This window comes from Lycium barbarum, chromosome 1, assembly GCF_019175385.1.
Source record: "Lycium barbarum isolate Lr01 chromosome 1, ASM1917538v2, whole genome shotgun sequence".
Taxonomy (NCBI): Eukaryota; Viridiplantae; Streptophyta; class Magnoliopsida; order Solanales; family Solanaceae; genus Lycium; species Lycium barbarum.
In genome coordinates, this window is record NC_083337.1 from 78202221 (window position 1) to 78221353 (window position 19133).

General features: G+C 36.2%; 1 protein-coding gene across 4 annotated transcripts in view; it reads right to left on the reverse strand.

Moving 5' to 3' along the window:
- Positions 1-15999, reverse strand: part of LOC132636059 (uncharacterized) — a 32825-nt gene extending 16826 nt beyond the window's left edge. Inside the window, exons 1-3 of one of the 4 annotated variants that reach the window (XR_009580963.1) lie at positions 14810-15999; positions 10706-10852; positions 4346-4593 (exon numbers count right to left, since the gene is read on the reverse strand). Coding sequence is in view for 2 of the 4 variants with exons in the window: in XM_060352736.1 (XP_060208719.1) it covers positions 14831-15703 (873 nt within the window). In the remaining 2 variants the exon portion in view is untranslated. The other 3 variants (XR_009580973.1, XM_060352724.1, XM_060352736.1) reach the window with 3 other exon arrangements.
- Between the last annotated feature and the right edge of the window lie 3134 nt (positions 16000-19133).

Below are 19133 nucleotides of genomic sequence, written 5' to 3' on the forward strand. Positions count from 1 at the left end.
AAGTGAGACTGAAGTTTGACAAAACATACAAAAGCGATTATTAAAAGAGTTCAGACTTACGCTTATTGTTCCACCTTTCCGGGAAAGGCATGTAGTTGTCCGGAATGATGTCCGAGGTCCGCACCCGGACATATCGCTCCAACCATCCCCGGTCTCTATCTTCGTCCATTTTTGAAAAAATTGGATTCCGGCTATGCTTTGCGAGTTTTATTACACCACCCCGGAACAACCTCGGGGAATATAGTCGTATTAAGTGGGCCAGCGTGAATTCCTTTTCTGCATTATTGGACAACAGCCGGAGGCAGGCCACGGCCCTCCAAACAATTGAGCCAATCTGTGCCAAGGTCACGTTGTAAGTCCAGCACATGTCTAAGATGACCGGATCGACCGGGGGGTTGAGCTTGAAGGTGAAAGGGTAAGTATAAACGTATAAGAAGCCTTCCCGATTGTTGGTGATTGATTCGTCCGGCCCGGGGGAAAAAACTTGGACTGAACGGCTGTTCCATCCACAATCAGCCCGGACTAAGTCAAGCTTATCCTCGGTAATGGATGGGGGATATCGTCTCACATCGAACCCTCTATCGGATACCGGAGAAGGTTTTTCAACCTCGAAGTCTTTGTTGAAATTAGGTTTGGCCGGTACAATGTCCGAAGTGGTAGGTTCGAAGGAGACCTTCCCCTTGGCTGGAGAAGTTGGCTCGGTTCCTTAAGAAGAAACCGAGGGGACGTCATGGGAAGTAGTTTCGGTGTTGGCAGACATTTGAAAATATGGAAAAGAGAGATTGGGTGATTTCGAAAAGGAAGTTAAAAAGTGAAGGGGACAATCAATGAATTCAAAAATGGTAAAGAACGAAAGAAAGAAGCAGCAACACACAAGAACAACAGGTGGTGAAGTTGGCAGAATCGTTCCTTTTTTACGTACTATAAGGAACAAATCAACGAGAGATGTGAATTGGAAGAAAGTAAGCGAGGAGATGAAATGAAGAACTGAAGCTGTGAGAAAATGAAGTGAAGGATTGAAGATGAGATTAAAGGGATCGTAAAATGAAAAAATGAAGTGTTGGGAGACGTTATATAGACATGGGGTCGAGGCGGTTACAGTTCCCAGCCAACCAAGGAGTGCCACGGGTCCCATAATTAATGAGGAATGACTTGAAGCGACGTGTGTTACGGCGGTTGTCAGAGTTGACCATCCGGGATGAGAACACGTGGCCGATGACAGAGGGACGTGACAACTGTTCCTGCCAAAATGAAAAGATAACAACGGATAGATTGAGCCACCGGTTTCTTGATGCATCCACTTCCCGTTACTCCGATAAAACTACGGTCCGGAAAGTGTGGGGACTATCTGTATACGGTAAAAACCGGATATATGTCAAACCGGTAGGACCAGAGACCGAAGGAAGAGAGGGAAGAACATTATTTGGTCCGGTTTCTCCATAGCCAAGTTAATCGAGGCCGTTAATCCGTTTGATTGTGGCCGTTAGTCCGTTTGATCGTGGCCGTTGGTCCGGGAGGTCCGTTACGCGATTGCCACGCGTCGATAACGTCCTGCCATGTTTAACTGCCAATCGTACGGGTGTCAGACCGTACGACCAACCTAATCCATTTCAGAGTTTTTCTTTATTTTTTAGGGCCTCTTGTTGTATGAAGCCCATGGGACAATACCATAAATAAGGGTCATTGCTCCACTTTTGAGGGGTTGTCTTCCTCATATCAAGAACATTTTGTACTAGAAAATATATACAAATCTCTCTCTCAATATCGGATTCAGGTCCGGATTCATTGTGTTCATCTCTTAAATTTGTTCAATCAAGTATTACTCATTAATAGACACATAAATCTATAGCGAATCTCTGATCAGTATTACTTTCTTCATATCATATCCATACATATCTTTTTCCACCAAAATAGATTGAGGCTTAACCACATATCCTATACTCACTCACAAATTTAATTGATTATCCAAATTCGGGATAAACACAAGTAAATTATACAATCAAGTTTTTTAAAAATAAAATCAATGAGTGATAAGACATTTTATCTTCTTTTTGTTTTTTGAAAAATATGAAGTTTTATCTATTGTTAGGTATTTAAGATATATACCTATTTCGTCTCAATTTATGTGAGGTTGACCTTTTTGGAGAATAACTCTTTCTTTGACTCAATTTCGAGTATATATTTTTGAAGTATTTTATAATAAAATTTACATATTTAAAAACAACATAAAAATTACTATAAATCTACATAACTAATACTTCACAATATTGAAAAGAGTTAGAGAAAATCATAGTCAAAAAAAGAACTACCTGACTTCCCAAATTTTTCTATTTTCTTTCTTTTTTATACTTCTCGATTTCTTGTTCCTTTTTTAATTTCATTTATTTCTTTTTCTTTTATTCTTTTTTACCTCCATAATCTAATTTCATTCACCGTTTTTGCTATTTTTATTTATTTTTCTTTTTAAATTTCTAGTGATTTTCATTTACTTTTTTCTTCTTTTCTAATTTCATTCTTTTCAAACTATCTTTTTCTTTATTTCATTTTTTTTTTCATAATCTAATTCTTCACACATTTTGTCTCCTTTATTTAGTTTTTTTTTTTTTTGTCCTTTTGTTTATATCAATAAAAAGGATAACTGATTTATTATCTTATCTGTTTATTTTTTTTATATCTCAAAAAATAATTTATTAGCTAGCATATAGTCTATCAAATAAGTAGCAGTTGAAGTATACTGTTGTAGTAGACTATGATACCCAGTTGGTATACCATGTACTGACAGGGTATCATACAGGAGTGGTGGTTCATTCTTTAAAAAACACACTCAGTCCTCCATGATACCAACCTCGTATATATCATATACTGACAGGGTCTCATAGATGGTAGATTCAACCCTTAGAAAAACACTATTTTGTCATCTATGATACTCACATGGTTTATATCATATACTAATAGGGTATCATAAAGAATTGGTTCATTGGTTTAAAGAAAACACTCCTCGGCAATCTAGGGTAACCACATGGTATATATCATATACTAACAGGATATCACAGAAGATAACTTCATTTCTTCAAGAAAAACACAACTCAATCATCTCTGATACTCATATGGTATATCATATATTTATAGGGTATTACAGAAGACTGGTTCATTCCTTAAAAAAATTACGAGTCCTCTATGATATCCATATGATACATAGCATATACCGACAAGGCATCATAAATGATTTGTACATTCTTCCTCAGCCCTCTATGATACTCACATGATATATATCATATACTGACATACTATCATAGAGGACTGGTTCATTTCTTCAAGAAAAACACAACTTATTTCTTTAAAAAAAAAAATCTCAGACCTCTTCACCTCTATAATACCCACATGGTATATGTCATACTAATAGGATATCATTCATTCTTTTAAAAAACTTCTCAGTCCTTTATGATACTCACTTGATATATATCATATATTAACAGGATATCATAAAAGATTGGTTCATTCTTTCAAAATACTCTCTAGTCCTCTATTTACCAGCATAGTATATATTATATACTAGTAGATTTTAAGCAAAATTTTGATATTTTAATTTTATATCATTTTAGCAAGTCGTACTTGTGAAACAAATAGAAAAAATAGTCATATGTTAATATAAATTTTATTTCTATTTCTAAAAAAATATAAAAGATTTTTCTATTAATTTATGCTTTAATAAACAAGTTAGCGACCTTAGTATTTTTCTTAATCACTTTTTGTTGTATCTAATTATTTAATTTTTTCTATATTTTTATTAGTATAAAAAAATAGCTAATAATTTTATCTTTATATTTATTTTTATCTTTAAAAGAAAAAGAAAAATTAAAAAACAAAAAAAGGCACAAAAGACAAAATAACAAAAGTGATTAAAAAATTAGGTAAATTGTATTATTCAAAAGAAGGAAGGAGGAATCAAATAGACAATGTATGTGGGTAATTAGAAGAGGGGTATCTCGGGTAATTTATTTCGGCCGAATAGGTATTGGTGTAATTAGTGTTAGTAGGGGCAACAACGGGTAATTAGTTTAGATTTTATGGGTAGTTTGTGTTGTTTCCCCTAGAATTTTTGGCATACTGGTCAGCAAAAACGACACAACAGTAACAAACAAAACTGTTGCAACCAAGTTCACCTTTTAACACACTGCGATGGTGACGATCTCATGTTTTTTGGCAAAAGGAATATGAAAAAGATGGCGATTCAAAAGTTTTAAAATGGTTGAACCGTCACTTTAAACCCCAACAATGTTTTCCAGCTAAGTAATCACCATTCACCAATAAAGCTGAATAGCATTAACAACTTACCTAGAAAGATTAGAAGACACAAGACCCCACTAGCGTGGGTAAGGAATGCATATCTCTGCTTCAACCAAAATTTGAGAAATGTTATTAATGCTTGTCGAGGTACCACAATAACTACAATTTTGACAAGCAACACACAATATTGCTAGTTTGATTATTGGCAGAAGCATGTTTATGCATCATGATTTACAATTCTCCAGATGATTTATGGCGAAATTATTCTCTTAGATGTTCCTAACTAGTAGTGTAACTATACAGTACCTGCAAAATGAAATTTAAAAAGTCAAAGAAGATGATCAACAGAACGCATAATAAACAAAATTAGTGCACCAGTGATATAGAAATATCGGGCATGCATTTCAGCTCAAACAAAATGTCACTTAAAAGATCAAAACAAATACAAGCACACAGAACCCAACAAAGTCTTGCATATTTGATTTTCCAAAGTCCCACTAGCATCCCTTCCTAAAGATGATCTTACAGAAGGTAACACAGGCAAAAGTCTAAAAGGTTTAACCCTTCAAAGGATCATATGATATGCATGTAATCAATGCATAATAATACTAATAAAGAGTTTTCACTTTGATTTCATTTCGTCTTTTCCTTCATACCTTCTTTAGGCAGAATAAACAGTAATATTCTATTTCTTCACTTTAATCCACCAGTCTTATAATGGATATGTAACACGAGTATGGATATATTTGGGGAAGGAAAAGCCAAAAGTGCGCAACTTACCTACATATTAGCAGAAAGGCAGAATGTAGGACAAAACAAATAAGTTTCCAGCATTACTTGTCAGAGTCCTTACAAGACCACCGTGTTACAGCAGCTGGGCACCAACACAGAACGTCTCCCCAGTATGCTCGATTTAATTGTGTCATGAGCAATTTTAAAATTTTGACCTAACTGATCCATGCAATCCATGAATAAAGACGCCACAGAAAGAGACTGAGAAGGGCAAAGACACTGCGAGTGCATCAGGGAACAACTCAAGCAAACTGTGGTAATATGGAATAATCCAAAATTTGAAAGGACGTAACAAAACTGACAACCATCACATCACTCCCCAACCAGTCCCTAACAAAGGCAGAATGCTCCTTCTGAGACTCTAGGAGTAAAAGGCAGAGGGGTCAGCTATTCAGTCACGAACAATTTGACTTCCCATATATCCATTAACCAACTGATCAGAAAAGGTGCTCATGATGGTATGCAAGGGGGGAACTGAATCAAGGAACAATGCTGCTTTTTCCTGTAGGAGGAAGGAGAACGGCAAAGAAGACGCTAACAAGGATAATGAACTTTGCTTACCTATGACTAAGAGAAGCCACTGTGAAGAAGCACACCTAGAACTCTTCTTATTCACCCTGCCAAACGACAAAGTTACATGCACTAACTCCCAAATCACATAGCTCCTCAAAGAAAGAACTTTATTCAAGTTCCTTATTCTTTTTTTCGATTAGGTATCCTTATTAAGCAACAGATTAACTTGGTTAAAGTGGGAAGCTTGCATGCCTACGGATCTGGTTCAGCAAACTTTTAGATACTTAACTTTTAGACAGTTATAGAGAGAAATTAAATGTCCTTTTCTGGGATAAAATCTCATGCCATAACCATCACAAACTATCCTCAACAGGAAAATCTTACAGAATGTTATTGACTTGCACAACCTGGCTAGGCTTTTTTTTCTTAAGCTAAATAAACATGGGACACTTCAACCCATCAATTGATTTTGACATCACAGCTGAAATTCCTGCTAAGAATGCATATGCAACTAAGAAATTCCAGTAACGGGCAATTATGTCCTAAAACACTATTACAATAGCCCTCAAGGTGGAGTAGCCTCCTCCACAGGTTATTTTAGCCAAACTATAAGATTCCAGACGATGAATCTTGTAATGAAATATGCCTTCCAATAAACCAATAAACAAAAAAATAGGCGGTTTTTAATAAACCAATAACCAAAAAACTAGGCGGTTCGATCAAAATGAGAATCAACAAATTCGACTCCGCATTGTTCAAAATGTCTCAGGTCTTCTTTTTCATCCTCGATTACTCGATTATTTCCACAAGCACAAATTCAGTTTTCAAATTTTTGAAATTGGATTTACCCTTGTAGAAGTTTATTTTTTATGACAAGGGAATCCGCAGCCGCTACCTTTTGGGTGCGCAACAGGGTAAACCCCTCTCTTGTGCAATAGCCCATAAACCACACAAAAGAGATAATCCGCACTAGGCAAGCCCTTCCTTTTATAACGTTTAGAGTTATAAAATATTTCTTTTTGATATTTTTCAGAAAAAAAGTTCGAGTTCTTTCCGCAAATCAGCCCTTCCCGTAGGTTCTTTGAACAAAGAAGTATAATATAGAAGAAATTAATGATGAAATTAATCTTTGATCTGGAATCAAAGAAAGATAACAAATGGGCCTTATGGTGTGACTTCATGAAGTGCTTCTTTTGGAGTAAAAATTCCGTATCTTTTATAAGGAATCGGAGGAATACGCGACGAAAGTTTCAAAACTATGTGAAATGGAGAAATACATGATCATATTATACTTTTTTTTTATAAGGAAAATATTAATCATTTTAATTATTCTATTTCTTTGTATTTAATTTATTTTCTTGACTACAAATACTTACTATTCATATTATACTAAAAGTGGGAAGCCCCTACAGTCAAAGTTGAATTACCAAAATCTCCATTAATATTGAACGACCATTTTTTTTTTTTTTTTGAGAAGTTAAAAGGAACGACCATTTTACCTTATCCTAAAAGTTGAATTACCGCCTGCTAAATGATTCTTTCCAAAGTTAGAACTACCTATAATGTCAAAAGTGATGTACAATTCAGTCTCTAGGACTTAAATGTGGGAAAGCATTTTTGTTAGTTGCCAATTCGACCATTAACTTGCCAAACATTAAGTTTGATATAACGTTCGGATCATCCGTATGGCCAGAAAGAAATTTACCAGCCTCAAATTCTTGTAAATCTCATTAAATGATTTAAATAATTTTTAAAAGCTACTCAATATCAGCCAAATAACTAAAAAGCTTCTCATGTTTAATCAGTTGGTTAAACTTTTCATATTCTTTTTCAAATTCTATAAAGTGCCCCGTAAAAGTGATTCTACACTTCAAGTCACTTTAGCCTTCATTTTTTAGTTTTTATGTCAAATTGTTACTCTATTATTTTTCTATTTCCCTTAAAAACTCCACTGCCTTGGTGAATTGCTCAGCCGCTCAACAATTTTTGCCACAAAGGCCTAAACCTTCCTAATAGTTGGTTACAAAGAATTATCCTTTGAACTCTCAATTTTTAGTTTAATTTTGTTGTTATTTCCTTGTATGCACTTTTTAAGAGCTTTGTTATTGGTCATTGTACTTGAGCAGACATAATGAACCTTTGAACATGCCCAAGAAAAACTTTTGAGAGATGCTTCTCTTCTCCTTCAGAAGTTACGTTATTAATTTTCTCCTCACAGCCTCTTCCAAAAATGCATGGTAAGACTGCGTACAATAGACCCCTGTGGCCCGGCCCTTCCCCGGACCCCACGCATAGTGGGAGCTTAGTGCACCTGGCTGCCCTTTTTTATAGTTTTGATGTAATCGACCTCCACCATCTTTTTTCTTGAGCTTCCCTTTTTTACACAGTTCCCCCAACATTTGAACTTTCAATCAACCCTTTGGCTATGATTCTTTGGATATGGCTTTTTCAGATGTTTTTTTGTTCAATTATTTTATATGTCACCCTACTACTTATTGGAATAGCTCTTAATATTCCGCTAATCTTTATTTCTACATTGCAAGTCTTTTCACTTTTTATCTTAACTACTTTTAGCTTTCCACCAGTACTAACATTAATGTGCTACCTTTCACATATATTATGTATCACATGTAAATATATATTAAGTATGATATGAATATATCACATGTTTGCGCCTAATAACAACATTATTCAGTATACATATCTATTTAACTAAATTTTGATTTTTCAGGTGCGGACAATATCTAATTATTTATTGTTAATCAAGTTAATGGAATATGCTTATTGTTCATAAATTTCAGATTACAGTTTCCTTTTAATATTGTTTGTTGCTCATTACACTCCATGTGTAGTTATGATTTATAGCGTCTGTATTATTCGACATGGGCAGCACGTGCACCGCACGTGTCTAGAACTAGTATGATAACAACTAAGACGCCTCAATTCCAAACAAGTTGGGGATGGAGAAATACTTAAATAACACAAAAAATTTGCCAGCAACAATACCATTGACGACTTTGACAAGCTTTCGTGGAGGGAGAATCTGATAGTTTGACACACCACAAGGAAAACAAATTTAAGAAAATTCAATTGCCAGACCTCTTAGTTATCTGATCAACTTATGTATCTTCTTTGACTGTGTCTGCCTAGCAAGCTTTTTCTGGCAAAGTTAGATGGAAAGAAGAGTGTTGATAAAAAAATGTCTCAAAGTTGAGTTGGTAGGTTTCTGACACAAACAAAGAAAATAAAATATCATTATAGTGAAAACTGAAGTACAGGTGCTTATTTGATATTGTTCATAACTTACGATCCACGAAATCAAGAGTTGTCAAATGCTGAATTATCAATAAAATTAAATGTGTCCTCCCCTAGGAATGTCAATGTAATGAAACACACTTGACATGGAAATATTTCTTATAAGTGTGTCAAACACAGGGAGGAAACTTCTTCCAATTGTAAGTTTTTGGTATGAAGCCTTATGGTCTTTGAATTAACATATTTTGACACGTGGGAAATCTGAGGCTAGGTTTTTTCCAAGGAAAGGATGATGATGCTTTTCGTATGAAAATCCAGAAAAAGAAATTTCAAGGGATCCTCAATGTTGAAGACTGAAGTCATTTTCTAGTGTCTTTAAATTTCTCCTTCTAACATCAGAAATCGAAGTAAACTATTACTTTGTGAGCTTTGTAACGCAAAGCTGATCCCAATTGGATACAAGAGGAGGGTTCCGGAAACTTCAAAAAAGACAGAGGGTTCTGGCACGTTGACAGTCAGCATAAAGATAGTCTAAATATGATGAATCCTCTAAATACCGGGTAGAAATGTAAAGGATTCATATAGTGACAAACTAATCTTAAATCAAAACATAGTTGAATGATTGACTGATTGCTGTATTTAATGACTACTCTAGAGTATTTGACGTTATCACACTTATTTAGAAGGTTTCCTAGGATGAAATGCTTAGCAGGGTATCCAAACAATTATTGAGAAAGTTCCAATAAATCTAATCAATCTTTTGACTTAACATCTTGTTATGTTTAATAAATGCATAATTAATTTATAAATAGTCCTTAATTATATCTGGTCACCTGTTCATGCCTTTTATCCCAAGAAGTAAAACACAACTTTTCAAGAGCCTTATCCTTTTTTCTTTCTCTTTCTTTTGGGTAAACAGAGCCCGTGATTTTAAAAGTGAAAAGCGCGGAGAAGGATAAGGTCCTTAGAACTTGAAGTAAAAAGCGAGAAGTGAAGCACACAATTGCAAGAAAATTTAAAATACACAACACATAATAATTTAGTACTATACTAATCAAATTGCAATTCAAATAAGTAATTTCAACATCCAATATAAAAATATACAATAATGACGATATTAATCCAACACAGTGCTGAGACCCAAGAAATAACCATTTTTTGCTTAGATCACTTTATAAATGCCGATATTGATCCAACTCAGTGTTGAGACCAAAAGAACTAACCATTTTTGGTTTAGATCACTTTATGAATCGTCGCTTGAAGCACACACTTGATTGAAGTGCATAGCTTCACCTATGAAGCGATTAACCTCGCTTTGCGTCGCTTCATCGCTTCAAGCGATGTAACAATGACTTCTAATAGGTGGACCAATGTAAATGGCTTAGAAAGATCCTTGAGCTTTGTGGACTTCTTTGAAAGCAATTTTTGTTAAGAAAATGTAACCCCCCTGGTGCATTCATACTCATGAAGAAAACGTAACTCATTATGAAATGTTCACCTTTTAAACCCTAAGTTATATTCTTTTTTCACGTAAAGGAGCAAAAATTGAATTTGGATTGGATCCAGGATAGGATGCAAAAGAATTCTACCTGCTAAGGTTCAGCATTGGCTATAGCTTTAGGGAGGTGGGTACATTAAAGAAAGTACTTCTCAGACAACAAAGAAAAGAATCTATTCTGAGTTCAAAATAAGTATACGATAGAACTCTTAGGAGTAAATTGAATTGGTCATTGAAGAGTAACTGAAAATTTTGTCCAAACAATGACTGGAAATTCAAAGTTTACGGGAGAGACTTAATATCCAGACACTAACACCCATTAAGGCAGACCAGAGAATAAGACATTTCCGGAACACTTACAGGAAATTCAAATTTTAGGAGGGCTAAATACCCGAAATCTGATACCATGAAAAAGAAGAATCCACAAAGAAGTTGTGCAGAATGAAAGGAAGTTGAATTAATAGCCCAAATTATGGTCGGAAGAGATATTGCTGCCAGAATGGAAACCTGAGAGAGACATGAAAAGTAAAATTATGACAAGATGGAAATGTTTGACTTGACAAGCAGTGAAGCATGGAAGCTATTTAGGTGTTTTCCCAGATCATAGACACTGATACAAACCAGAAAAATAAAGAGAAAACTCTTATTTAAATTAATTGATAACAACATATAAGAAGGCTCCTTATAAGGGCTTAGATATATAAATATAGGAAATTTTAAACTATATAGAGTAAGGAAAGTTTAGACTGACGAAACATCCCTAGTTACCAAGATTCCTATTTACAACACAAACAAGAATATATCATAATACTAACCTAGATATATTCTAGCATTAAAACATTAGTTATCTTGACTTTCAACGCTTATTATTGCACTTACCCTTGCATTAGTATTTGAAAACACAAGCTTTTATCAGAATAAGAGCTCTACATACTTTGGAGAACAGGAAATGTGAAAATGAGTTTCATAAAGAGTAGGAATCCTAGCTTTCCAGCAAGTACATACACGCTAGTAGACTTGGCATTAATATGTAGTTAGCTACATCATATAGGAGTCCTATGCATTGTATAATACAATACAGCAGCTACTCATCTATAAAAGACGAGACTGTAACACCCGTGTAACTGTGGGTTCATAGAATACAATATTCAGTGTTCTTCTTTAGCTTAAGTTTGCTGAACTTCTTCATGGTATCAGAGCTTTGGTCTTACTCCAAAATTAATTTGTATCCTAAACCCTATACCACGCACAATGGCTAGTTCATCATCCTCAAGCCTCTCCCTCTCACCGGCCTCCCTTCATCAACTCATAGTCATACCTATAAGATTAAAACCTTCAAACTAACTAATTTGGTACTCAATTGATGCAGACTTTGAAAGTTTGCGAGATTATTGTAAGGTATCCGCCCTACTCCGTCATAGTAGACGAAAAAGGAGGAGAGATACCGAACCCTAAGTTCCTTGAATGAGAAGAAATGGGATGTCTTGGTTAGAAGTTGGCTCACTGGAACCATGATTGAGTCAATGTTCCTTGTCATTGGATGCACTTCAGCAAAACAAATTCGGCAAAGTCTTGAAGACAAATTACCTCAAGCTAGCAAAGACGAAGTTTTTCAACTGAAACAACAGATGCAGAGGAGTATCCCGTTGAGATCAAAAACTGTGGATAAATATGTGAAAGAATTCAAGGAAATTTGTGATAGTCTTCCCGCCATACACAAACCATAGATGAAGATAAAACAAATAGAGGACTTTGAGGATAGTCATGTTGAGTAAGCCTCCATGTCCAACCTTTACTTAATATGTTAGTGCACTGAGAGGATTTGACATGAGAGAAGAAGATAGTGAAAAGGAGAGTGTCGATCAAGCCATGGATTTTCAAGCACCAGAAAATACAAAGAAATTTGGCAGAGGCTGGGAAAATCACATAGAGGACGAGGACAAGGTCGAGGAAGAGGTCGATTCGGAGCTAAGTACAATAACTACACGACGGGGAGACAATCTAGTTTTACTACAAGTAATCAGAAAAGTGCTCCACCACAAACAAATCCATGCCAAGTCTGTGGAAGAAACAATCACATAAATGTCTTTGCTTCTATAGGTGGGACTACTCCTACCAATCCCAACAAGAAACATCACAAGGGTTTTGGGCCTTGACTATCAATGAGCCATCCAACAACAATCTCTATATAAATCTGGAGCAACTCCCCATATGGTCCAGACAACAGGTAATTTAAGAAGCCCTACTTCATTCAAAGGTAGAGAGTTGGTTTTTTTTCTAGTTGTACCTAAACTAAAGAAAAATCTTCTGTCTGTAAGTAAACTTGCAAGTGATAATGAATGTCTTTTGGAATTTTCTGACTTTGGGTTTGTTGTTAAGGACAAGAAAACAAGGACCACATTGACAAAGGGGAGTAGGAAAGCAGAACTATATGCTTTGGATACCATGTATGCAGATGGAGAAGTGAATCAAGCACGTCTGGAAACAAAGATTAAGACACCCTAATTTAGGACTATGCAGTTTTTACATTCCAACAGATTAGTTAGAATTGGTAGTTGGAATAAGAAAAATTATGTTTGCACTCCATGTCAAATGGGAAAAAGTTGTAAGCAACCTTTTGAGAGTTCAAATAAAGTTGTTGAGATTGAAATTCTTGTCAAAATTCATAGTGTTTTATGGGGTCCTTCACCTGTCACTTCTCCTCAAGGTATCAAATATTACGTGATTTTCGTGGATGATCATGCAAAATACACTTCGTTAAACCCATTGAAAAGAAAATCAGATTTTTTCGCCAGCTTTGTTAACTTTCAAAGATTGGTTGAAAATCAATTTGATAGGAAAATCAAAACTTTTCAGAGTGATGGAGGTGGAGAGTTTACTAGCCAGAAATGTATTGATTATCTTACTCAATGTGGAATTCAAAGACAAGTGTCATGTCCACACACACTTCCAGCAAAATGGAGTCGCCAAAGAAAAACAAGACACTTAGGTGAGACTGGTTTAATCCTATTGTTCAATGCTAGTGGCCCTTTGCACTTATGGGTTGAAGCGTTTATGACAGCAGTAGACGATATAAAATAGACTCCCTATGCCAGTTTTGAAGATGGAATACAACAACAACAACAACAACAACAACAACAACCAGTGAAATCCCACATCGTGGGGTCTGGGGAGGGTAGAGTGTACGCAGACCTTACTCCTACCAAGGTAGGACGGCTGTTTCCGAAAGAAAATTTTTGGTTGTAGATGTTTTCCACATCTAAAGGGATACAACTACGATAAGTTTCAACCAAAGACTTTTCCTGGTGTGTTCACCAGATATAGCTCTTTACATAAGGGCTATAGATGCTACAATACAATACAACAGCTGCTCTCGTCTATAAAGACGAGGCTGTAACAGTCGTGTAACTGTGGGTTCATATAATACAATATCCACTGTTCTTCTTTAGCTTAAGTTTGCTAAGCTTCTTCAAAACGGATACTTCCACAACTTGCCAAATAACAGCTTATGAACCTACAACCATAGCATTCTAAATCCCTAGTGCACCTGTATTTACATCCCGGAAAGCATGTTATCCAAACAAAATTTGAATGCATGCAGTCCTAATTATAATCCATTTCTATCCCCCTAATTGGATAAGGGTACTGAAACACTTTTGTCAGAACAAACAATGATGCTGAACCACTTCCTCCAGTTTCATGGTTATACATGCCAAGCTACTCACCTTTGGTAGATTACCTTCAAATGATACGCTATCGCCCATATACCAACTTTTTTGCAGCTTCCATTATTTATAGGTCCTCATTACCAAAGGATAGAAATGTCGCATTCTGGACTACTATAAGTACAATCAAACCTAGATGCAGAGTTGATGCACACTTGAAACATAGTAAGGATATGTCTCAATTACATATGTGCTCCAAATGGGACCAAAAGATGCACATATACGGAAGTAAATGCTAGTACTTCATCTGTCCACATAGGCTAGAAGTGACTTATAGTAGGTCAATCGCAAGATATAGTAATCATAACCAATAAGATCACAAAGAGAATAAACATATCAAGTTTATTATAAGAAGAACATCAAATAGAACAAACAGTATGGCACTACTACAACAACAACATACCCAGTGTAATCTCACAAGTGGGGTCTGGGGAGAGTAGAGTGTACGCAGACCTTACCCCTACCTCGTGGAGGTAGAGAACCTGTTTCCGGAACACCCTCGGCTCGAGTGCAGTAAATCAAAGTAACGCCAGCAAAATAGTAACTAATAAGGAAATATGACAATAAAGAAACACGACAACTAATAAGAAAAGCAGTACAGAGCATCTAGAAAAAAAAAAAAGTACCAACACCTAAAATAGTGAGATAACCGAAACATTATAAACAACAGATGGTAAACAGTACTAAGCCAAAAGACATTAGAGCAATAATTCTGCATAAAACAAACAATCTAGCATACCTCAACGCTGCTTAACCAATTTCAAGACCTGACAACAGTATCCCCTTCACCACCACCTACTTCATCATCACTAACACTTTCCACTGCCCAATTAGGCCAACTCGATACAGTCTCCACGCTATTTTCCCTCCCAACAACGCCCCCAACTCCTCCTTGACCGCCCGCCTCACCAATCTGAGTAGGCGAAAGCAAAAACTCAGTAGTATCCCCATCCACATTCTCCCTATCCAGCTGATGCCTCCTGGAAACACGTCTAAGTGTTCGCCTAAACCCAAACATATCCTCTTGCTCACTCAACAACTCTTGCAACTCGATAAAATCCCTCCGTCTATGGCAATTCACCTCATCTTCCTCAGTAGGCAACTTAAACCTACAAACTGGACATGAATTGTTGATATCTAACCATGGTAAAATACAATCCTCATGATACATATGTTTACAAGGCAACATTTTTACTTCCATGTCAAGTAAAAAATTGTCTTTACATACAGGGCAAGGAATAACCGGATCATTCTTAAGCATGGAAGAGGTAATTTTAACTAATTCAAGTGAGCTGATTGCTGATATGGAAGCGGGGTTGTCTGTGGTGGGGGTGGGACCCACCGGGGCGTGGTTAGTGGTGGTGAGATGGTGGATTAGACGGTGGAGATATGGGCTGTTGAGGAGGAAGTTGTCATCGGACGGAGTGAAAGTGGTTGGGTTAGGGTTAGGGTGATTTGGGAATATGGGGGGAGGGGTAATAGAGTCCATATGTTCGAGGAAATCGGAATGGCAGTGAGGGCAGTGTGGGTTAGTAGGGGGTGGGTTGTGGAGGTGGAGGGGGAGGAAGACACTCATGTCACATTCGTGACACCAGAAAGTGTGGTGGCGTTGTGGCGGAGCTGCCATGGACATTTGGTGTGAGTGGGCAAAGAGGGATGGATGATCAGGGAGGACTTCTTTTTTTTTTTTGGAGGAAAGCACGCGTTTTTTTTTTTTTTTTTTTTTTTTTTTTAGAGGAAGAAGAAGACGACAGTGGGTGGGCCCCCACTGGTTGTTGGCCTTTCTTGTTGTGTTGCTGCGTGAAGAAGTTATTGGAACGACAAAGATCGTACAGATTTGTGATTACGCAAATTGTACATGTACATAAATAGCTATCGCTTCAGCCGAGTGGTTAAGGCCTGTGCCTGCTAACTCTGTTCGAATCTTTCAGGCGACGGTCTCTTCTTTTATAGGTCCTTTTTCTTGAAATGTAGACGCTTGAAGCCCCAAATGTTGTTTATCTTTTTAACCATTTTTACAATTTAATTATTTTTCTAATATTTTGATCCTGATAATTAATTAAAAATATGGTTATTATATTTGTCCGTCGGATTTCTAAGGACTTTAAAATTTATTAAAAGTCTCAGTCGATTTTTCAATATAGCATAGAAAGTACTCTTTTTGATCGATTTTAAGATCAAAGTCCATATTGGAATGCTATGTAATGAAGGATTTAAAAACCTTTTTTAATTTAAAGGCCACTAGGCTAGAGAAAGGTTTTATGACATAGACGTCAGCCCAACTCAGTCGGTCGGTTGGCCCACCTAATAGATGATGAGATTCTCGATCGATTTGTTGAATTTCATTCTTTCTCACTATTCAGAACAGTGAAGCTTTCGGTCAAGTTCTTCTCGCCTCACCCGTTTGGGCTCTCACTCGAATCGGAACCTTTATGTGTTGGTAGGCTTTCGACTCAATCTAATAGCCTACATATCGGGCGCCAATAAAAGAGAGTTTCGCTAAATCAGAAAAGAGGAGGCCAGATGAAGCGATCGGTTGTGTGGCCCTTTGTTGTCGGAGTTGATGGCATCGTCGTCGATGCTGCCGCATCTGATTCTTTAACTTAATACATTGTGGTACTGCAAGGATCTAAGGTTTGTTGCTTGTCGTTCTCCTTGTTTTCGATGCTATACATTTCGACAGATTTAAAAATTGATTTAAATCAAAGGAAGAATCTTCAGTTAGAAAGTGTTATTTGAATACCTTTCTTTTTAATTAAAACAATCAACATGGTGCTGATTGTGGTTTATTGAATCAAAACAAGTCCTGTGCAAAAGATAAAGAAGAAGAAAAAGCTAATCTAGAGCATCAAAGGCCAAAAGTGTCTCTCAAAATGGCTAGAAACTAAAAAAAGAAACTTGGAAATGACTAAGCTGCTATTGAAAGTCTAGTCTTGGGTTGATGCCATTACAGGTCACCTCAAAAGCTCTCACCAAGTGTTATGGAATCAAAAACCATCAGAAGAGTCCTTCAAACTTGGACTAAGTTGCAGTTGTACTTTTCAGCTTCAGGAACAGTCTCTATATGTTGTGTGTGTTGACACCTAAATTTGGCTTGTCGTGCTCAAAATTAACATTGCAGGGAGCGTTGATCGTTAAAAAAGCGCGAAATACACTTTTTACACATTTTTGTTTTACATTTTTGACGGTATCCTTATTTTAGGAATTTTATCAATTTATTGTCATTTTCAATAATCACTATTTTTGCACATGTACAGTGTGATACTATGCTTTTTGTGCAATTAATAATTGTTTCTTAATTTTATAGCAAGTACATTTCAATATCTTACACATTACTTACGTTTTTATTTATATACCTAAAATATTATTTATCATATACTAGTTAACTATATTTTAGTACAGTCCGTCAGTGCAGAGAAAACCGAAGCAATTAATCTTAAATGTAGCGAAATAATTCGATGAAGTGAAGGTCTTGTCACCTTTCAAAAAGATAAAATTTGAAGTGATGAGTTGGGTTCTTCATCCATTGATTAATACATTTTTACACATTGGTTAAAAAGGGTAAAGGGGACAAGGGGATGTATTCTTTTATTTATTTTTTGGATAAAGAATGGGGTCATTTTATATTGGTTGAATACATATGTGGCACCTTGAACTTGTCAATATTTTTCATTTAGGCACCTCAACTAAGAGTATGACCTATTAAACACTTGATCTATATTCAAATTGTGTCTATTAGACACAAATTGTTGATGTGTCATGGAGAGTGTATTACACCTCTTCTGAGAGAGTAATTTAATCCTTTTTTTTTTTTTTTTTGCTTTCTCTCCTTCACCTCTTTGTCTGCTGATCACCACTCCACCATCAACACCCTTTTCTCTTCTTCTTGGCATATTATCACCATTTTAGAGTGATGAAAACCTCAATAGTAAAGCGGAAAGCACATACAAAAAAGATCATTAACAACCTTAACTAGCATAGAACAAAAAGAAATTAATACTATCTTCCAACTACAACACTTATCAAACTTGCTAGATTCTCAACCAAAGAACCCTTTTTGCACTGTGACGTTATCTTCATTAATTAATCCAAGACCCGAACTCAATTATCCCATGAACACAGAAATCCATAGCCACCATCAAAGAAAATATAGAGTTCGGGAGAAGGACCCTTGGGGTGTCACGACCCAACCGGAGGGCCATGACGGGCACCTGGAGCTAACAGCACCACATGAGATACATGCATCTCATCATCATACCTGAGTGGGCCATAATGCTAACTATTAAATGCCATAAATCGTAAGGGATGCAAGCCCAAAAGATATATACATATATACGTCATCAAACTGGTCTCAAGTACTTAAGCCGACAAGGCTACCAAAATAATGATATAACACAACAGGGACCGAGAAGGTCACTATTACACCTTGTAGTTTTGTGCATTGAGATTCGTAGTACATTGATGTCTTAGTTTTGGACATCGGGATTTGTTTCAAGGATACATGAGGCTGGACATGCTTAACTTGTGTTTATAAGTGCTTAAATTCATGTTTGGTGAGTTACGGAAGGATTGGAGAATAAGTGAATCGAAGTGGAAAGGTTCGTCAAAAGTTGTTTTTGGAAAATATGGTATATGGGTCGTATAAATGAGATATGGTCCGTATTTTGAGATATGGACCATATTTAAGGATTTTTTTTCTTCAGAGAAGGCAGTTTGGAGGTAGTATTATACGACCAACTATACGAATCGTATAATTTTATACGGACCGGATGTTGGTCGTATAATGTTATACTGCCAAGGATACGGGCCACACATATATATGATGTTACACCTCACAAATTTTCGCGTTGGTTGTGAGGTAAACTAGCATAAGCCAAAGAGGCCATGAAACCTTTATAAGGTTAAGGAAGACTTTTAACAAGTGTTAAGAAAGTATCTAAAGGTTCCGGGATCAAGTGAATCGAAAAAAACTAGTTTGTCGAAACTTTGGGAAAACTTGACAGAATTTTGGACAGGATTTTTGGTCCAACTTGAGGGAGGTATATCTCTTATCATATGAGAAG